The sequence below is a fragment of the Gossypium raimondii genome, chromosome 9 (genome assembly GCF_025698545.1).
Source record: "Gossypium raimondii isolate GPD5lz chromosome 9, ASM2569854v1, whole genome shotgun sequence".
NCBI lineage: Eukaryota > Viridiplantae > Streptophyta > Magnoliopsida > Malvales > Malvaceae > Gossypium > Gossypium raimondii.
Window position 1 is genome coordinate 20,212,725 of NC_068573.1, and position 22,957 is coordinate 20,235,681.

Sequence of the window (22,957 nt, forward strand, 5' to 3'; positions counted from 1 at the left end):
AGTGAGTTGTGGAGTATTCTCTAATTAATGTGGGATTAAAATTAACTTTTTAATGAAAATAGCAAAGAAGTGAGCTATGAGAGTATTCTCTAGTCAATATGCTTAGGGCTAGTTTAGCGTTACCTTTGAGAAGTGAGCTATGAGAGTATTCTCTAGTCAATATATTTAGGGCTAGTTTAGTATTGCTTTTGAGAAGTGTTTTTAAAAAGTGTGGAAAAGTGATTTTGAGAAATAAAATGTTCATAATGTTCATTTTAGATATGGTGTTACAAAGTCACAAATATATTATGATATTTTAGTAAGAATATAAAAATAATTTTATTATAATTTATTGTTAATATTTTAATATATAAAATATAAATTTTAAATATTTTTAACTAATTAATATTAATTTATTATAAAATTTAATTGAATATATAAACTATATTTTAAATATTAAAATATAACTAATAAAAATTTTAAATATATAATATTATCATTGTTTCTAAAAGCGGTTTTGCCAAAAACATAAGCTAAAAAAAAAAGGTTTTGCTTTTGGGTTCAAAAGCGCTTTTCAAAAACACTTCTGATTAAGTTGTCTATTTAGTATTGTTTATGGATCTAAAAACGCTTTTGAAAAGTAATGCTAAACTGAGTCTTATTTATAAGGTAAATATGAGATATGAGGGTGTTCTCTAGTCGATGTGGGATTAAAAATAACTATTTAAAAATAGGAAAGAATAAATTTATTTATAAGGTAAATGTGAGCATGTGAGTGCTCTCTAACTAATGTGAGATTAAAATTAACTTTTTTTAGGAATTAAATGTAACACCCCTAACACAAATCCGTCGCTGGAACAAGGTTACGGAGTATTACCGGAGATCACAAATCAATCAGACAGCAATTTCAAACATTTCATAACATGTATTTATGTACTTAATTTGACCAAATAAGCCAACAACCTTCTAAGCAATTTGCATCATTTCATACCACTTAGCTTACTTACCATAACATACCAAAACTTCCCAATTGGTACAAATTATACCATTCTAAACTAGCATCAATATACATATGTCTTCCACGACAAAGCACCAATTCACATCAAACTATATGACATACATAATGTGCACATTCAACAACTATTTCATTTTTCATAATTCAACCCCAATTCATACCACATATCAACCATATTAAGACAACTTATACACGTCCAAAATATACCAAACACAAGCCAAATAAGTGACCATAATCACAACAAAACATATAGGCCAACATTAGCCAAAATAACCTATACATGTCGTTATAACCAAACTTAAACTAACCAAAAGTACCGAGTGAGCCGATGGATAGTGTGATATAGCTCCGACAAGCTTCCAACCCGAACGAGCTTTTGATTCACTGTCAAACACAGAAAATAACACAGAGTAAGCATTTAATCTTAGTAAGTTCGTATAACATAGAATTTAACTTACCATTTAGTCACAATTTAGGTGAGTAAACATAGCATACCCCAACTCAATTTGGCCAAATGCCTAAGCACATATTCACCAACATGTTAGCCATGTAAAACACATATAATAGCCAATTAACATGGATGAACATAACCACTAAGCAAGTTTCATATACATGTATCATCCATTTCATGTTTCAATATATCATGTAATATCATTTCCATGTATTCCATGTATATACCTGTAATAGTTCGTATCGAACTCATATTGTCTCATAACAAAAATTGCTCGTTTAACTATTTAAAATATTGTTAGATACTTGGGATAGCTCATATATTGTATGCTAAACTGTAATTCGTCAATCCCTGTACATGTATGCTCATACAAGCTATGAATCGATATGCTCTCACGAGTTGTGAATCAGTAAACTCATACGAGCTGAGAATCAGTAAACTCTCACGAGCTGCAAATCGGTAAGCTCATACTAGCTGTGGTGTGTCCACAACATATGCAGGACCTCAACCAAATCAGTAACCCTAATGACATGTCACTTGTATCCTACGAATTTCTAAGGTTCAAATGGGACTCGATAATCATCATACATCGTCGGATATGCAATCGGTATTTATACATGGCAATTATACAAATCATATACATATAATTCAATTAAAACATTTAAATACTCAATTTAATTACATGAACTTACCTCAACGAGTATACATAGATACAAAGAAGATTAATCCGAGATTTTCTCTTTGCCTCGATCCAACTCCATACGAAGTCTGACTGGATCTATACAGATAAATTTAACTCAATTCAATATATTTCATATTCAACTTAGTCAAACATATATTTTTGAAAAAATTACCATTTTACCACTATACTTTTAATTTCTTTGCAATTTAGTCCTTAGGCTCGGAAAATGGAATCCATGCAATTTAACCCTTACCCAAGCCTAGCCAATTTTTATACATATTAGTAGCAACCCATATATTTCACAAAATCACAAATTTCACCATGAATTTATCTCATTTTTCAATTTAGCCCCTAATTGATAATTTCATCAAAAATTCATTTACAAAAGTTGTTTATCTAACAACAACCATTCATTTTTTATAATTAAACTTTTAAAACTCATGTACATGCATCAATGGTAAAACCCTAATGTTTTAACAGTTTCACAAATTAGTCCTCGAGCTAGCTAAATTAAGCTACAACGATCCCGAAAACGTAGAAATCATAAAAAAAAGGGACAAAAATGTATACCTAATTGAAGAAACAAAGGTGGCCGAATGAAGCTTCATCCATGGCTTCCTTTTGTTTGAACATTCGGTTGAAGAAAGGAAAATAAAGATGAAAGCTTTAAATTGTTTTATTTATTTTATCATTAATTTACTTATTTACTATTTTACCATTAAAAACATTCATATTTACACTAAATGCCAAGCCAACATCCTCCACTATCTCATTAATGGGCTAAGGACCATATAAAGACATCCACTTTAAAGTTCTATAGCTATTTAATATCTTTAGCTATTAGAACTCAACTTTACACTTTACGCGATTTAGTTTTTTTATCAAATTAAATATAAACGGTAAAATTTCTTAACGAAATTTTTATACAAGATTTCTATCATACTATAGGTAATAAAATAATAAAATAATAAATTTTCGAGTTCGATTTATGGTCCCGAAACTACTATTTTAGTTTCACTAAAAATGAGTTATTGCATTAAAAATAATTTTGAACGAAATAGTGAATAAGTGAACTATGAGAGTATTTTCTAGTCAATAAAATATTAAAATTAAAATTTTAAATAAATTAGGATTTTTTACATAAATAATATAAATAATAAATAATTACCCAAATGGAATAGGTTAAAAATTAAATACGAAAATAGGCAAAATACATTGTGCCTACCGGTGTTGCCTGACACACCGGTAGCACCACCCCTACTTTCCTCCCATCATTTGACCATCATTACTTAAAAATTTTTTTTTTGGTGCCGCTATTATGTCAGACGGCACCAGTATGTATTTTTGGAAAAATACCCGAAAAAATACGTGTATATCAGGGAATAAAAATATTTTTAAATAGTATCATCAGTGTATCAAGCATCACTGGTGAAGAAAAAACAAACTAAAGTTTAAAAAAATAGCCCTAAAAAAAGAAGAAGAGCTAAAACTCAAAATTCACATGCAAAACTGTTTATTTCATCTCTTATAAGAAAATAAAAAAATAAAACTAAAAGCTTTGGGTTTTCACTTTTTGTTGTCAAGAAGCTTTGCTTCTCTTCTCTAATTTTCAAATGTTGAGAAAACTAAATATTCTCAAATATTGAGAAAAATAAAATGTTTTCAAAAATACAAAGAAAAATGTAGATAAAAATATAGAATAGTACAATTAGAAAGAGGCTTTTAAAACTTTTAAACTAAAATTATTTCTTTTTACCTTGATCAAAAATTAAAAGTAGTTTTAATTCCTAAAAGATGAAGGGTCAATTTTATTAAATTAAAGGTGTTTTGCAATTTGATTTGCTTCTATTTTTGAGCCAATTAATGTAGGAATTTCCTTAGAAATAAATGTAATTTCGGGTATTAAATTTTATTTGTATTTGGTTTGGTATTTTCGTAATTATTGGAGGTAATAATTTTATTCCTATTAAGAGATCATATTTAATTTGATTTGGTATTTTCATAATTATTGTCGCTTTTTTTGCTGAGTCCCTTCCTCGAGCCCTCTACGTCGTGGTATTACTTGGAAAAGGGAAAGAAAATGAGTAAGTTCGAAAGAACTTGTAAGCTCCAAAAAAAAAAACTCAACCCTTTCCAATCAGGTTTCATGAACGGAATGAACATATAAATAAACAATGATAAGCCAACAAACTTCACGCAGAAACAACTAGGTGTATACCCTCTTACATGCAACAATGGTAGATAGTATCGTTTGGCGGACACTATCGTCTGGCAAACACGGTCCGCAACTACTTTCCCAGAGAACAGTTTCATTAACATCAACTGATACTTTACCTTGATGGACACAAATACTACCAACTCATACCACTATCATTCCAGACATATTAGTTGACAGATATTATACACCACTGAGTATAACTCTCGCTTAATGGATGCCATACGCTAAGCATATAACAGGCTGGTGGATATGCTTCGTCCAAATCACATTAACAAGATTATGACATAACACTTATCATGCAATATTACATGCAATGCAACTACATAATCAAACATTCCTTTTTGGCAGTCTCATTCCTCACTTTAAATATACATAACATGCATTACATGCAATAAGTCCAGATTCACATTGTCATAACATGCACCTCGTGCAACATATCAGTGTTCACATTTTCTTACTCTTTTTCACACCCTTTCTTGTGCTAGCCTCAGATCCCATATTTACGCTTCAAAATCGATATCTCAATCCTTGTTATTTTGAACATATGCGTGTTTCCTTACAAGGTCAGAGCGTTCTGTCATGGTTAACAATTAACATGCCCTACCGATGGCAAAACCTATATCGCTAGACTGGTTTAACAAATAACATGCCCTCCCAGTGACCCGACATATCCGCCATTCTGTTTAGCAACTAACATGCCCTATTAGTGATCCCTTATCCGTCAGTCTGGTTAGCAACTAACATGCCCTACTAGTGGTCCATCTCATCCGCCATTATTGTTAGCAGCTGACATGCCTTACCAGTGGCCCATATCACTTTTTTGGATATCGAGCTTGCGCACCAAGGAATTTGTGTCTGTTTCTTATCACTTACATGCACATGTAGATGGTTACATGCAATAGCTTACCACGTTTCAAAGAAGACGGTTTTACCTGTATTCGTAGCCTTTAACTATGATAACCCAGGAACTAACAGTATACAAGGACTCGAAGGAGACTCACAAAAGACTCACACAAGCTGGATACTCACACATATTGTAGACTCATAGAAGGTCTCAAAGAAGCTGGTTACAACACAAAGTCTTCTGCTACACTCCACAGCCTTCTCTTGCTTCTCGGACACTTATAAGTTCTTCTCCGTTAAATAACTCCCTATTTCTCGGGATACAAGAGAAAAAAAAAACAAAAAGGAAACCTCCCACAAACCTCACAATAACCCTACACGTGGCTAACAATTCAAAGCTGATTCAACACCTTTTGGTGGCCGACATATCAATCTATAGACAATCCTATAGTAAACAGTTTTTCACTCTAGTTGATTTCCAACTAGATCTTAATAAGGAACAAACTAAGACTGAACAGTATACCCATGTGCCACAAGTAAGCAAGGTAAACTATTTCACAATTGTAGTATTACCCATCGCGCTTACAAAAAAATTGTCGGGTTTATGATCCAGCAATCCACCACAGGTGGATTCTACACGCCAATGAAATAAACCACTAGACGGATACTGACAGAAGGGTTCGCCAACACAAAGTTGTCCAAGAGAATCTGCTGATTGGCGGGTTCTCCACACTAACCATGCAAAGAAATATAAACCAATAGTCTACACTTCACCAAAAGATGAATCTTCAACCAAGTTTTTACAGACTTACCTGTTTAGCCAAACAATGCGTCAATCATGGCGCGACAACCAGCACTAACTTAACCTGGCGGATAGGGCACATTTTGCCTTCTCAAACTCAAACTTAGCCAACAATCCGCCCACACAATCTGCCAACTAAGACCCCACCGGGCAATGTGTTACAAACTCAGCCTGTATTAAAGCATATATTATTGATACAATAGGAAATGTATCGATACTTGCTACAATGTATCAATACGTTGGGAAGGGTATCGATACTCAAGTAATTTTTCTTTAATTTTCAAAACATCGAACCTTAAAACGATTTCGAATACTAGGCATGAATCAATAATTTTGTGAAAGGTATCGATACTTTGTTAAGGTACCCAGGCCGGGATAAGCTATGCCAAAAAAAGCTTACCCGAAGCCTGGCTCGTTTAGAAAATGGGTCTTGTTTTTTGTCCAAGCAATATTTTGGGCTTATATTTTTGTCTAACCCTTCCAATTTTTGGGCGAGCCTTCAAGCCTGGTCAGGTGGCCTGACCCATGGATAACTTAATTAAAAACACCAAAAAAAATATAAACCATACTGACCGGGAGGTGGTGTATCCATTGGTATAGTATTTGGGGTTGGAGCTGATAATGATGAACTCGACACATGTATTCCCGATAACAGCCTCATGTAGGGTTGTGTTGGCCTTCTACGACGAACTTGTCTATTACTTTCCTTCTCCAACAATAGATATGGCTTACCGTGAAATCTAGACCATGTCATGTAATCAGAAGAGGTTGCCAAATTTAGTTAGACAATTGGTTCATGTATAGGTATGAAATCGTACCTATGTTCCCAAATATAAATATATTTGGCATGAAATTTAGGCCAATCTTCATTAGTTCTCCCTCGCAAGTCGATTTTGTGAAGTCATCGAACTCCTAGGGTAACAGCAAAATTCTTTGCATAAACCCGAACTGACGCATCATTTGATCAAATTCATGCATCTCAATCGTTGCAAACATTATCAATGGACCTTTGACGTGTCAGATATTGCGATTTGCAAAAATTCGTTCGGGATTCATTCTTGAATTTTCATATTAGAGTATGACATCCATTCAAACTACAGTACGAAATTATAAATTTTATAACGTACCTAATATTAAATTTCAAATCTTTATGTAATATTATATAATTGAAAATTTCAAAAACTAACCTCGACTTCTGGTTGTTGATATAACAAAAGTCAGATATCTTTGAGCTTATTCGATATCCCCACATGACTCTTGTCATTATTCTACTTATTCAAATTATATGTTATTTCAAAATTATAATAATGAAAAAAACATGATAACTATATTATTAAATGAATCTTACCTTATTACGAGTGAGAATTGATAACGAAAGTTTACTCGGGGACATAAAAATGGTAAGCGATACCATGCTCATGACTGAAGGAGTATGCAACCACTGGTTTTATTTTTTTGTGCTTCCGTTGCCCGACAAATCTCTCGATAAATGTCGCCAATACAGTTGATCCCCAACTGAGTGGCCCGGCTTCATTTAAGTCGACTAGTTGTAGGAGTCACCTTAAATGTACCAAATTTCGAAATTTATCTGGCATTAAAAGACCACCGATTAACCTCAATATGAATGCTCACGCGAAATGTTGTCTTTCAACCGCATTAGAGGAGTTGTCGAGATATGAGAAATTGTATTCTAACAATTTCATTTCTATTCGACTACCACTAAATTTGTCCAACACCTTACTTAATAGTTGGTAGTAAATTGCGTTCCAATCGCCAATGCGCACTACCCCCGTAACGACCAACCCATCAATTGGTAAACCGAGTTGTAATACTACATCTTCGAGTGTAATGTACATTCACTGAACGGAAGATGGAAAGTGTGTCTCAGGTCTCCATCTTTCCAGGACTCCAATTTAGTCCCCCTGAGCATACAAGACACATTCAAGAATCCCGCCTCTTGTAAGTGTTGTTCAATGACAAGCGATGCCCTCACACTTAAATTGTGTATATACATCTTGACAATCCAATCTTCGATCTGATTATATGAACATAAAAAATTAATTACATTAACAACTTAATAATTATATTAATTGACGTCAGAAATGTAATAATATTTTCTTACCATTTGTAATAGGATGTCAGAAATGTATTTGTGGTCCAAATGAATAAGATGCATCAACATTTTTAATTTTATGAAAATAAAATAAAATTAAAGAAATTACGAAATATAATATTAAGATAAGAAGAATTTTAGAGAAATTGAATGAAAAAATTTAAAATAGAATAGGTTTAAGAGAATTGAGAGAAGAGGATTAAATGAAGAAAAAAGAAAACAAATCGGGTATATATTGGAAATGAAATAGTCGTTGGGAGAAAAAAGAAATTATCCGTTTTTGACCGTTGAAAAAAATAGTCGTTAGGAAAATTAGACTGTTGGATGATTACTGTTGGGGCAAAACTGCCTCCAACATGAGAGGTTTTCAGTTGATGTGGCAACAGGACACTGAAAGCACATTTTCATTTTCTCTCTCCAGAAACGACTTATTTTCATAAATTTCGAAAAAATGGCCTATAACCCTAATTTCGTTTCAAAACAAGCATATTTGCCTAATTGCCCCATTAGCCCTTTCTATAACAACCATCTACTAAGAATAACATTTCACTCTAACAACCAAGTTTCTAGAAGATTCAATTTTTTATGTTTTATTTTAACTTTCTATAATAACTTGTCACATAGTCATGAAGTACATTCTTTATTAAATTAATTTTCTATAACAACATATGGACTAAATTTTTAAGTAAATTTATAGTTATTTCATAAAAGTTATCTCATTTAAAGTATTATTTCAATAAAATGATTAAATTTCACGTGAAGAAATTTATTAATCATATTTTATTAAATGAAAATAATCTTCAATGAGTGAAACTAAAGACATCAATTTAAGCAATTATTAAGTTTTCTAATTAAATATTCTACCTTGAATTTTGAACATCATAAATTTATAAATTGATTACTTGAATTTAATAACTCATGATAAATTAATTAATTAAATTAAATAACTCATATAAATTAATTGAACTTGTTAGATTTATAAACTTTATAAATAATCATATAAAAGAATATAAAATAAAAATATATAAAATAATAATACATGCCCTGCTATATCTTTTAATTTTGTTGATTTAATTATTACTTTCTTTCTTTTATTTTTGAACATATTATCTCTCCTTCTTTCTATTTTTGAACATATTCTCTCTATAACGGGTATAAGTGTCTATCAACTACCTCTCTATAATAGGCAAAATTTAAAGAGACAAATAAAACTACTATAAAGAAGATTAACGGTATACGATAGTTAAAATTAGTAAAAAAAAATTGTTAAAGTGTGAAAAATTAAGAAAATGAAAATGATTGTTTATAAATTTTTTCCAATTATATCTTTTAATAAAATATTTTAGGTAAAAGATTAACCAAATACAAATGATATTTCACATTTTAAAGTAAACTTTCCTTTCCTTTGCTTTTCCCTAATTCCCAAATTAGGGTAAATAAAAATTAAGCAATTTAAGAACATGATACAGGGCATTTAATGAAATTAACCCTTGAAAGAATCAAACATATAAGAGAAATGATTGAAAAGAATCTTATGCTAAGTACAAATCAATATAAAAATAGAAACCGTGTAACAATTATCATTAATAAAGAAAAAGTAGGTGACTAACTAAATGACAACTCTCATCCAATTAGCCCTTAAAACATATTAATTATTTTAAAATAAAAAATAAAAAAGGGCAGAAATAGACAACAGAAAAACAAATGGGAGTAAATTAAGAAGGGTCAAACTTGAACCTACAGAATCAATGTTTGGAATACTTACGTAAATAGGGGGAATTCACCTTGATGGATAAAAAAGGTCATTCCTTCCATAGCTTCAAAGGTAATTTCCATCCACCAAGTCATTCAAGTTAAGGAAATCTACTTATGCATTCACGCCGAAACTAAAGCTCCCAACATTTGCAGTTATTTCACAAAAAAGAAAAACAATGGGTACCTATCAATGTTTGAACTTTAAACCATTAAAAAGGAAAACCCTCATAAGGTACATTATCTGCTCCACCAAGAAGAATCAGGAAGCTGTTACAAAGTTGGAAATTGCAGAAATTTTTTACCTACTTATAGTTCAAAACAATATCGTTGTTGAGCTGCATGAAAAAAAACAATAACCTGTCAATGACTGAACCGAGAAGCTATTGCTGATATAGAAGATAAGGGACCTACGAATTTTGCAAGTTCTTTGGCTTTCTCGTCGTTAAAACCAAAAGTGGCCAAGATCTTGTGGCCTGCTGATTCTTTCTCTGACCAAATACCAAGAAGCAAGTACGTTGTGGTTATTTCCCCACTTTCACCTGCACACAATGATCTTAATTAAATATCAAGGAAAAACAATTCAAAGATATGAGATGATGGAATGATTGTAATAAGGAAAAACATATCCATATATATAATATTAATAACAACTTGCTCAGTTGATACCAAATCTCAAACATTTAGAAACATATAGGAAGGAGAAAGAAGCTGTTGAAGAATTGTGGAGGTTGGCACAGGTAAAACATGTGGCTCTTGTAGCGATCTTACTGTGGCAGGTAGATAATGTTTTAAAAATATGTACATCATGAACTTAAAAAATACAATAAACGTCCCAGTCAAACACATTCTGCAAAAGGTTACACTAGTGAAAGTGCCATCACTAAATTTTAATATTAGAACAGTCAATCCTAAAAATCATAATTTGCTTTCTTTTGAGACTTAGATTCCACTAAACTGGAAAACAAGAACCATGGGTCATTTTTCTAGCTTGACAATTAATTTTTGCTACCTAGTAACTTCCTTAAAAAGAAACTGAAGATTTTACAGCATTCTCCTCATTTCATCTGAAAATGTCAAAAATCATATTCATGACTGACCAACTGTCACCTAAGAAACCCGAGAAAAGAATTTCCACCCCCACATAATGACTAGTATTACATTTAGTTGTATGAGATTTGCAGATTCATGCTTAAGTATTAGTTTTAATTTTCAAATAAGTAATCTTCTAATCAATTCAAATATAATTTCCACCCCCACATAGTGACTAGTATTACATTTAGTTGTATGAGATTTGCAGATTCATACTTAAGTATTAGTTTTAATTTTCAAATAAGTAATCTTCTAATCAATTCAAATATAATTCCCTTTTAAACCAATTCCCTCTCAAGGTAGAAAAAATAAACCCCTATATGAATTAGATCAACTCCACCACAATATTTATCATGTTACACCATGTTTTCATCTGTCCCTACACATAAAACAACCAACTCAACCACTGTCTAAACTTTTGTATGACATGATAAATATACCAAATGGAGAATCAGAAAAATTTTCTTTTACCTGACTTTAGCTTTTCATCAACAGCCCAGTCAAGGACCTTCTGAGCTTGTTCAGTTAATGGGGGATGTTCAGGACTGAAAAAATACATATCTGACTTTCCAAGTAAGTTCACTGTTTCCTCTCGCACTTTGAAAAGTGTAATTCCATTAGCCCTTAAAAATTTTGCAGCATGGCTTGTTCCTTTAGATGAAAAAGAGGAATTACAAACGTACAATGCAAACATTCAAAAATTTTTCTAACATCAAAGAGATTGAAAAGGAGACAGTATGACTTCATTTCATGAAATCATCTTCTAGGTTAACAGAAAAGATACGTTCATTGTTTGCTCAAGTTCAAGTATCTTTTCCCTTCTCTCCTAATCAGAACATCAAAGGTAACATGTCAAAACAGAAGATTTCACACTTCTTACATGAATATTCTGAGGCATTAAATCACCTACTTATTTATATAGAATTAGAAGATTCAGCTTCACAATGCATAAGCGAGGATCCCAAACAATTAAAAGTAAATGCAGCAGCAAAAGCCTGAAATTGATGGTTTCATTTGTTTGACACCATTGCTAATTGAATTGTGGAAGCAATTGCTAAAATTATTCAAAATAGCGTCCACCTACTTTTCAAAAAGAGTAAATCACCATTTGAACTATGTAAATTCTTATGGGAATCAATTACAAACAGGGCTGCTACAAAGTAACACTTGTTCACCACAATTCCCTAAACAAAAACAGGTGTTTCATAGAAGTCCATAAGAAATCTTTCTAAAATACATTTCCAAGTGTGTTATATGATGGTGCAACAGCAATTAGTGAACAAAAATGGCAAAGAAAAACTAACCCTCGACCAGAATTCCCATAAGAAGTGCTTCTGTTCCGGTATTCGGATACTTAAGCTTCCTTGCTTCCAATTCCGCCATTGCAAAGGACTTTATTGATCTTGCCGACCATCTAACCACCACAATGACCCAATTCCAAGTAATTACTCACAAACAGAACCCCGACCATCAATGTACAATAGACTATCGAGTTTCACATAAATCCTCAAACATACGCTATAATTACATGCATAATATGTAAACATACGCAAACCCGCATAGTATATTTGATAGTATATACTCACATTGGGGATTTCTCGGAAGTCGCCCTCTCCGGTTTCCTGCAAAATAAAACCCATAAGAAAAGAAGTTCTCAAATAATAAGTAAATCTATAAGTTAAAAAAAGTAAAATTGCAGAAATTTTTGGTTTAAACGTCAAACTTACGCGGTTGGGAGGCTAAGTGAGACGGTAGCGGTGGTTGAAGAATGGTGTTTGGTGACGAAACAGCTCAAATTGAAGGGTTTAAGTAAAAGGCGAGTGCCATAGAGAGAGGTGAAAGGAAGAGCGAGACGATAATCGCGGCGTTTAGAGGGAAGACAAAGGGAAGTGGAAATTGCAATGGGGAGAGACGAGATTCTGTGGGTAGCCATTGAAAAGGGGAGAGATGAGAATATATTTTGAGGTGAAATGGAAATGAAAATGGGTTTACAAATTCATGGCTATTTGGATTGGAAATTTGGAATGGCGCTTCGGATTATATAATATCTATCGGCGCGAGGGTTCAATTTCTCGCTCGGAGCGGATAGATAGAGAGCCGTGGAATTCGACGTTATGTTTGGATATTTGTCTTTCCAACTCTTAATTAAAACAAGGAAAGTGTTTTAAGGGCAAGCCGGGCTAAATTAGAAAAAAATTGCAGTTTTTAAAAATTAATTAGGGATTTAAGTTTTTTTCTTCTTCTAAATTTAGGAAAATAGTTTGGAAAGGGGACAAATTTAGCCCAAAACGATGATTTCTTTAATTAGGTCTTTGGGCTGTTTTTCTAATTTAGAAAATATATTATTTTTAGAAGAGAGAAAGGGAAAGTGCGTTCAGTTAGATGCACTTTCTGGCCAGGTGGAAGGAAAGTTTGTCCAGTTGGGGGCGTTTTTCTTTTCTCTCTCCTAAAAACCCTAACCATTTTTAATTTTTTAGAGTTAAGGTTTAATGCTTGGTGTGTATTTTAAGATTTAGGGTTTTGGGAGGATTTAGGGTTTTAACTGAAACTGCAAAAGTTCATAGGTAGATTTGAGGGGTTGGGGATGTGATAACGCGTCTTAGAACACATGCATTTCATATGTCATGACATTACCTCAGAAACTCATCGTGGGGAAATATGGTTTCGGGGTAATAATGCTTGATACGATCAGGGGTCGAAATCTAGGTGGAGGTCCAGTCAGCGACCGTGATGCGGTAATAAGATTCGGGGTAATAAGCTTTTTGGATACCCGCAAACAATGCCTTATATATACCATACATAAGATTGAAGTCATAATTATACAAAAAAACTCTGACGACTTCTGGTGTAAATAATATAATTTTTTTTCTCTATTTCCAAGCAGTTGGTATCTTTTCCATTTCATTTTTATCCGAAGGCTGACACCGAGGTGGACATACGAGTGCTCTCAAGTGAAGAGCGAATGTTCTGGCATAGTAGAGGTCAAACTCGGGTTGGCGCGATAGTGGTTGTAGTTATTGTGCATCGCCTTTATGTTGGAAAAAAATGGGTTTGAAAAACACAGCGAAAAATAATTTTGGGCAAAATAAAGTTTTAAAAATATTTTCAAAACAAAATCTTAATTGTGATATCTAAAGAAATAAACACTTAATCAAAATTATACCTTTTTTATTCGTCTAGGATGAGCTCTTCAACCGAGTAGTCTTCTCCACTATCCTTAAGCTCACATTTGTCGAGTGTAGGCTCGCTTCGAATTGAAATTTTTTTTCACAAAAATTACCAATAGGTTAATTTCACAATTTCTCTAAAATTTTGAGTCAAGTTGTAAATCAGAAAAATATCTCTAGAAATTTTCTGAAATAATCTCTTCAAAGAATTTTCTCTCTACAACTTTCTCTTAAATTTAAGTGTGTGTAAAATAATGACCCAAGGCTTTCTTTATATAAGGAGAGTTTAGAGAGTTCAACTATGATTAAACTTAATCATTTTAATATTAAATTAATATAATATTTATCAAGATAAATATTAGATTAAATTTAATATTATATCTTATTAAAATAATAAAATGTTTATCTACAAGATAAAAATTAAATTAAATTAAATATTAGGATAATCACTTAAATATTAAATTAATAAAATACTATCAAGATAATTATTAAATTAAATTTGATATTAAACTATTAAAATAATATTATTTTTGTAATAGTTAATCTGAAATCAAATTCTCTAGCAGAGTCTTAGTAAGAGTGTAACTCTTCCATTGTTCAACCGCCGAAGACCAACCACCGCCGGCCACGAAAAGTCACCCGAGTTCCACAAGGATAAGGAACAACATGTATATTCGGGATATGAACAGTCAACAAATATTATACGGGTATTATAGAAACCCAAGACATACGAAGAGAACATGTTATTTGTACAGAGATACATTGAAGCCTCAACATTGATAGGATTATTTTCTTCCAAATATTATTGTGGATGCAATGCTTCTTTTATCAGGAAATTGAAATTTGTTATGTATTGTTAACTTACACATGACTCACATTATACAGAAACAAAGACAAACGTAATGTTCGAACGAAACAGTTTATTTATTTATTTATTTACTTTTGTATATATTTACATCGCAATATTAAGAACAACAAAAATACATCAACCGTGTCGTCGAGAAGAATGTGTACTGCAAGATGGTGGATGATGGTCGCATAAAGGATTTCTGCGTACATCCGAATGGGCGGGCCTGTAGACTTCCTCCTCAGTGTCATCGCCGCTGGGACTCCCACCTACCAATGCCCCCTAGTTTTCGTCTTCGGGTTCGCCAGTTTCATCTTCGTCCTCCGTGGTCAATTGCTATGTGGTCCTAGCCTCTCATAATGTATCCGTCACTCTAGCGGGTGATGGTTGCGCCGATGACCCACACTGGTAAGATAGTGATGTGGGCAATGTTTGAGTCACTATAAGCGAGTAAACGTAAGGTGCCCCAAATTTCGAGTACGTCGGTATTGCCCTGGGCATTGTTATCGGTAGTGGTGCATGCCTCGACATCTGGGTTGGTAGGGGGTGAAGTATGCGAGAGACGTCGGTGTAGGGAAATACATACTTGCGAGAATAGAATAACTGACCACTTTCGACTGTGGTCCGTAATGTGGTGGTGCTTGTGAAAAAAATATGGGGTTAGTGTAATGAACTAGAATAAGTGGAGTGAACTGACCTGTATATTACGTACACACAGGCGACGCTTCTTCTGGCAGGGCCGATGACGATCCCATCATGTGACCGCGTCCTCTTCTATGCTACTACTGTGGCTGTCGTTCTTTCCTCTTGCACCAAAATTTTCTTCTTCTCTCATCTGACGATAGCAGATATGACTTACCGGTGAGTCTGAACCATAGCAGGTACTCGACATCCACCGTTGTGTCTATTAAGAAAAATCATTCGCAGATGGGTAAGGATTGCATCCTATGCTCCCAAGCCTCGATGTGCTCCATGTGTCACTGCGCTCAGTCATTGTCGTTCTTCCCCCGCATGTCCACCTTGTGCAGCTGTTTCAGGTCTCGCAGTGGTGGCAGAATTCGTTGCCTCTACCCGAACTGCTGTAACACCCAGTCCAACTCGTGCATTTCCACCGCACGTATACTAGTAGAACGACGAAAATGTGTAAGTGTACACAATCGCAACAAGTAATAAAGTGACAAGTAAATGTCGAGTTATCGTACCCACAGGGACTGTGAAAAGAATTATTTATGAATACAATTTAAAAACACTTTGGTGAAGAAAAATATTTTGATTTGAGGAGGTGATTAAAAACTAGGAATTTAACTAAGTAAAATAAATAAAAATAAAATAAAAGTTCCAATGCACGATTTTAAAAAATGATTTTAATCAAGATAACATAATTGTGCTAGATTAATTACATTTCTTAACTTCAATTATTAAACTCATGTTTATGTTGTTATGAATAAATTCATGACAACTCAATAATTTGCTAACTTATGAACATACTTACCAAAAATTTATTTATCTTTTGACTATATCTCTATATCAATTCAACTGATTAAGCAAATTTCAATAAGCAAATGTGTTAATGCACATACATATATATGAAATTAAAATAATCTCTTGTACATATCTCTATGCCAATTCAAACAATTAATTCAATCTCATAAGCACATAAAAGATTACGTGAGGTAACAATGTATTTCTACCTTCAAACAGTTTAATCACAATAATCTTGCAAGTTATGCAAGGCTAATGTATCGTTAGATACCGTTGCTAATTTAACCCTCTGCTACCTTAGATGATTAAACATGCACTGATTAAGTATCGTGTCAATTAATTACAATTTCAATCCGTTTAAATAATTAATTCATTAGTTAGCTTAAAATTGTAATGCAAGAATAATTTAGTCATGGTTTTACTTAATCAAACATCTTACCGAGGCCTATAACAACACAAACACAATTTTAATAACTCAAGTAGATGAAATGCAATCAGCCTAACACGAAATAAATTTAAGTCATATTAATTAAATTAAACATATCAACATCACAAATATTTATAGACATGTTCATAACAACAATAAAATTAAAAGGATAAGGATAAGGAGTAAGAATCAAATCCAGTGTTTCTCGAGGCTTGACTAGTTTGCTCCGTTCCTCCTTTTTCGCTTGTTCTTGTTGAACCAAGGCTTCCACGAACACTTGAATGCTGCTCCAAATGGAGGTTGAATGAATTTTTTTCAAGAGGTGAAATCGGCAAAGGAATAGGGGAAGAAAATGAAGAACAACGGAAGGGAATGAAGAGAGAAAAGTGAGAAAGTGAAGAAATGAATGGGTTTGAGATGTGTTTGAAATAAGCAGCCAAGGGGGTATTTATAGGTTGAGTAGGCTACTAAAAATAAAAAAAACCAGCAGCCATAGAGTCCCCCATGGCCGGCCACACATGTGGCAAGTTTAAAGGTTTCAAACTTGCTATTTTAAGGTAGAGGCAAATCTAGGAAGGCATGATAAGTGGAGGGGTTTGAATGTAAATTCAAGGAGACTTCAAGGGCTGTTTTGCAAGCCAAACAAGCTGATTGGGTTAGCATGTGGGACGGTTTTGGTAGCCCAGTGCTCGGTTGTATCAGCTTTCTCGGTTCAACTCAAGTGGGCCTCTTTTCATAATTAATTAATAATTATTATTTAACCCAAAATAAATTGGATTAAAATTAAAATTAATAATATTATGAATTAATATTCATAATTTGGACCGTCTTCGGCTAAAAAATTAATTCACCTTGATGCTTCAAAAGTTGCTTCTCAGTTTTGAGCTTCTAGTAGTGTCTGCCGAGCCAATTTTCTCCATTTGTGCAAATTTGTCGAAAATGATCAAAATTAATCAAAATTTAGTATAAAATTAATTAAAATTCAACATGTTAATAAATTAAGTACAAATTAATTATTTTATAATTATTATATATTTTTCGATAAGAATTACTACGAATTTGCATGAATTTGAGTCAAAAAGGGCATGAAAAAGTGTGTATATTTTCGTGTTTCCAACTACCAACAACACCTTGGTGTCCCACATCTCCGGATTTTCCAACAGTTCCAGCAGGATGTAATAAATGATATTGGTGTTGGCGTGCGACATCCATTCAAATTAAAAAGCAAAATTGTAAATAGTGTTATGTACGAATTTTTTTTACGAATCATTATGTATTTAATATAAGTTCGAAAGAATAAGTAACTAGCACCGGCTTCTGAGTGTTGGACTAATACTAGCCTAAAGTCTTCCATCTCTTCGGGCAGTTCCATATAACTTGGCTCATGGTTCCACCTGTACAAGCGATATGTTAGTCGAAACCTATAATAAATAAAATTATTGTACAAACTACGTATTTATTAATAAATGATGTTTACTTTGTCACCAACGGGAACATGTATGGGTCGGTCGCTCTAAGACGTAGAAACAGTAGTCGCCACCAGGCCCACGACTGCAGTAGGAGTAGGTAACCATTGATCGATATCTTATTCGGTACAGTGGAGCAACACATCTCCTGACATAACGTGGACAAGATGGCTGATCCCCAACTTAGTTTTCCACATTCATTGAAGTCTATTAGATGCAGTAGCCACCTTACGTGCACCAAATTTCAAGATTTGTTGGGCATTAAATGCCTTCGATTAACCTAATGATGAATGCTCGAGCATATTGTTCTATGACCTCCTTCATTCGAACTTTAGGGAGCTCGTCAAAATTATTCTCCATCCAGTTGATCGATGTCCAACCACATTTAAACTTGTTCGGGACCTTCCCTAACAGTGCTCTGCAGAGGTCCACTTTACCTGGAATGACCGTTGATCCCGTGATGATTGGCTCATCGGCTGGCAGACCGAGTTATAGTGCTATGTCCTCGAGTGTGATTATACACTCGCCGCATGGAAGGTGAAAGGTGTGTGTTTCCTACAGGGTGCATTTTCTATTTCTCTCTCCAAAATCGACTTATTTCCCTCAATTTGAAAAAAACCCCTAAATCCCTAGTTAACTTTAAAAAGCAGTTTTTTTTTCTAATTTTAGTCGCAAACACTTTCTTTTATTGCTCACTGAATAAAAAATCATAATGACTTATTTGGCCCTTTAGCATTACAAAAAAAGTCATTTTAACCATTCATTTATTTTTTTTACCTCTTTTAGCACTTGAATTTGTATTTTTTGTCAAATCACCTCAAAATGGATGGAAAAGTTAACATCTATTAAGTTTGTTGATATGTCATCTGCATATATGCCACATCAGCAATTAATTAATTGTAACAACCCGTTTTCAGTGAAATAGGAACAGCGGTTTCGGGACCACAAATTTGAGTCCAAAAAAAATTATTTTAATATTATTTCATAGTCTGCATTATGATTGAAATATCGTATAAAAATTCGTAAAGAATTTTTACCGATTACATGTTTAATTTAATAGAAAGGACCAAATTGCATAAAGTGCAGGATTCTAGTAGCTATAGGTATCAAATAGCTATGGAATTCAAAATTTGAGGTCCTTGTATGGTAAATAGACAAATTAATGGAGTTAGTAGATAAGTGTGATGATTCATCATTGGAAATTTAAGAAAAGAAAAGGACTAAATAGGAAAGAGAAATAATTAAAGATGATAAAAAATCTAATATCATCTTCTTTCATCATCTTTCCCAAATAAAAATATATGGAAACCCTAGCTATGAAATTTGGATTTTGAGCAAACTTATTTGGCTCAGTTAGATCCGGATAGACCAAATACGGAGTTAGATCGAGGAAAAGAAAAAGTGTCGGACTAGTAGATTTTGCATACACGAATAATTACCGAGGTAAGTTCGAGTAACTAAATTGTATATTTGTATGATTTGAAATTAATATTGTTGTGTGTGTGATTTGTAGAAAATGCCATGTATATTATTGATCACATATCTGACAAGTACAAAGTCCCGTTTGAAACTTGGAAATTCGATGGATATAAATGACATTGTCATTAAGGGTTCCCAATTGGTTGTGGTCCTGCATGTGTTGCGGACACACTGCAACTCACAAGAGCGTCCCGTTATTAGCTCTCATGAGCATCTCGACATTGGCTCTCTTGAGCTTTCTGATATTTGGCTCTCATGAGCTTCCCGTTATTTAGCTCTAAGGACCATCCCAACATATGGCTCTTACGAGTTTCCTAATTAAAAGCTCTTTCATGAGCTTCCCGATTAATGGCTCTCTTGACATTCCCGATAATTGGCTCGCATGAGCTTCCTGATTTATGGCTCTTATGAGCTTCCCAATATACAACTCATATGAGCTTCCCGTTATATGGCTCGAAAGAGCTACTTGTTTATATGCTCACATAAACATTCCTGAATATGAATTGACGGATATAATATGAATTGATGGATTTAAAGCTTTGTACACTTAGTGTGTACTACCCGTGTATCCATCGATATTTTAAATGATTCAACAGGAAAAATTCTGATATGAAACAATATAAGTACGAAATGAATTATTACCCGTATCTGCCTGAAATACATGAAAACGATATTACTTGATATGTTGAAAAATGAGCTGAAAGATACATTGTGATTATGAGTTATTATATGAATTATATGACCAACATGTTTGATAAGGATATATGTTTAGACATTTGGTCAAATTGGTTTGAGCATGTTTAGTTGCTTACCTTAAATGTGAATTAATTGGTAAGTTAAATTCAATGTTATACGAACTTACTAAGCTTAAAAGCTTACTCTGTTTTATTTTCCTTTGTTTTTTTAGTAATTCGGAGGCTCGTTGGGTTGGAAGTGTAACACATCTAACCCGTATCCATTGCCGGAATAGGGTTACGAAGCAATATTAGACTTACCACATAAACAATCATACATGTGCATGTTCATTTCTCATATCCAAGCAATAGTCATTCAAATTCAATCATATAGTCCCTAACATGATCCCTTGAGGCCCAAATAAGCATTAAAAACAATTCAGGACTAAATTGAGAATTCAAGGAAATTTTAGAAAACTATTGAAAATTTTCAAAGTGCAGAGAACACACACCCGTGTAACCAGGTCATTTGTCTCACACGGTTAAGAGACACGTCTGTGTCTCAGGCTGTATGGGCATTCGAAATGGTATCATATGATCGTGTCCTAACCCATTTCTGACCATGTGTAACTCACTGACTTGGGTCACATGGCCAACCACATGCTCGTGTACTAGGCCGTGTGAAAAATATATAGTATACTGACTTGTGCCACACGGCCAAGCCACACACCTGTGTGCTAGGCTGTGTCAGGCTACCTACTTGCTTCATTTAGAAGTTACAGGGGGCACACAACCATGTCACTTGGCCGTGTGTCACAGACAGCTAAGGCACACGCTCGTGTCTCTACCCGTGTGGACAAAATAGGCTATGTTCCAAGCCGCATTCCTCACCCAAAATTTTTACGATAACCTACACATATACCAAATAGCATATAACCATATCATCAGTAGGTATTCAAACCAACCACAACCAAGTCTAAATCATGCAATTTCATTACCAACAATCATAAGCTCTTAGGAATCTCAAATGATCATTTAAATACATGCCAAAATCACTTCCCAAAGCTACCTAAATGGTTAATTGCGTATATGCACTATCTTGCCTAAACATAACATGCTTACTACTTATCAAATTCATCTATTATTTACCAAGCTACCAAAACAAATCAAGGCACTCCCATGGCAATCATATATACTACAAAATGAGGCTAGCTACACATATATATAGAAACCAACATATACCAAAACAAGCCAAATCAAATGGCTAATTACATAACAAAACATATAGGCTTTCATTAGCCAAATGACCTATACATGCCATATAACCAAAATACATAAAGTTTAAAAGTACCAAAATGAGAGCTTGATAGTGCGATGCAATCTCCGACAACTTCCAAACCGAGCAAGCCTTCGAATCACTATAAAATACGAAAAATTAAACAGAGTAAGCAATTAAGCTTAATAAGTTCGTATAACATAAAACTTAGGTTACCATTTAATCACAATTTAAGTAATTAAACATAGCATAATGCAACTCAATTTGATCCACAAGCCTAACACATATTCATCTACAAGGTTAGACATGAAATCACAAATCTCATAAATTCAATTCTCACAAGATTCACGTACATACATGTATTGGTTCATATCAAACTTATACACTCTCGTAACATCACCGTGCCCATTGAACCATTTGGAATAATATCGGAAACTTGGGTATCTTGCACACTAAGTGCCAATACATGGTCGAAACCATCTCTATCTCATATCTCATATAAATGCTCACTCTCGAGCCATCACTGGGTCTGCTCACACAAGCTGACGGTTAAGACGTAGCTACACGGTGTTGCTCACACAAGCTGTTGAGTAACAGGAACACATGCCGAAAGACTCAGCCATCGGTAGAACGTACGGGACTAGCACCCAAAACACGGTAACCCCTAATGACATGTCATTTGTATCCTATCTATTCCTAAGGTTCAACCGGGATCTATACACTTGCCGATATCTTGTCGAGAATTTTCATAGTTTTGTATTAACCAATATTTCAATTAGGCATGTATACATATATATAATTTAAAGCTTATTAATATACGAACTTACCTCAAACTCGGACGAAAGAAAACGATCGTTCAGTTTAAAACTTTATATTTTCCCCGATCTAATTTCGTACATTGTTTTTCGTGATATATATAATCAAATTTAACTTATTTAATCATTAATCTATTCAATTCAATCCAAATTCATGTTTTGGCAAAATTATTATTTTACCCCTATACTTTTAACTTCTTTATAATTTAGTCCTCAGCTCATAAAAATTCAAATTCATGAAATTCAACTTCAACCCATGCTAGTCGAATATCATACAAGCTTATAATAGCCACATATTTCATTAATTCACACATTTCACCACATAATTTTCAATTTTATCAATTTAATCCCTATTTGACATTTTCAACCAAAATCAC

At 33.5% G+C, this 22,957-nt stretch overlaps 1 protein-coding gene and 1 long non-coding RNA gene across 3 annotated transcripts; both read right to left on the reverse strand.

The window, feature by feature from the left end:
- Positions 1–4,055: 4,055 nt before the first annotated feature.
- On the reverse strand, positions 4,056–8,026 carry LOC128032488 (uncharacterized). The gene is made up of 3 exons (XR_008188712.1): positions 6,809–8,026; positions 6,564–6,730; positions 4,056–6,161 (listed from the first exon to the last, which is right to left on the reverse strand). It is a non-coding gene; the product is annotated as an uncharacterized LOC128032488 (long non-coding RNA).
- A 1,631-nt stretch (positions 8,027–9,657) lies between these two features.
- On the reverse strand, positions 9,658–13,084 carry LOC105798720 (ATP-dependent Clp protease ATP-binding subunit CLPT1, chloroplastic). Of its 2 annotated transcripts, XM_012628913.2 has the most exons (7): positions 12,675–13,084; positions 12,534–12,569; positions 12,252–12,361; positions 11,419–11,598; positions 10,270–10,397; positions 10,161–10,193; positions 9,658–10,042 (listed from the first exon to the last, which is right to left on the reverse strand). In XM_012628913.2, the coding sequence occupies exons 1-6, from the start codon at positions 12,878–12,880 to the stop codon at positions 10,161–10,163; spliced, it is 693 nt and encodes a 230-aa protein (XP_012484367.1). In that variant the 5' UTR covers positions 12,881–13,084; the 3' UTR covers positions 9,658–10,042. The 2 variants fall into 2 exon arrangements, with proteins under 2 accessions (XP_012484367.1, XP_012484366.1); XM_012628912.2 differs by having other exon boundaries at positions 9,658–10,193; positions 12,675–13,083.
- Positions 13,085–22,957: the final 9,873 nt, after the last annotated feature.

Coding starts and splice junctions, on each gene's coding strand:
- LOC105798720 (XM_012628913.2), bottom strand. CDS start 12,880: ATGGCTACCCACAGAATCTCGTCTCTCCCCATTGCAATTTCCACTTCC. Junction 12,570..12,674: donor TCACTTAGCCTCCCAACCGC/GTAAGTTTGACG, acceptor TTTATTTTGCAG/GAAACCGGAGAGGGCGACTT. Junction 11,599..12,251: donor TATGGGAATTCTGGTCGAGG/GTTAGTTTTTCT, acceptor TTTCATCTAAAG/GAACAAGCCATGCTGCAAAA.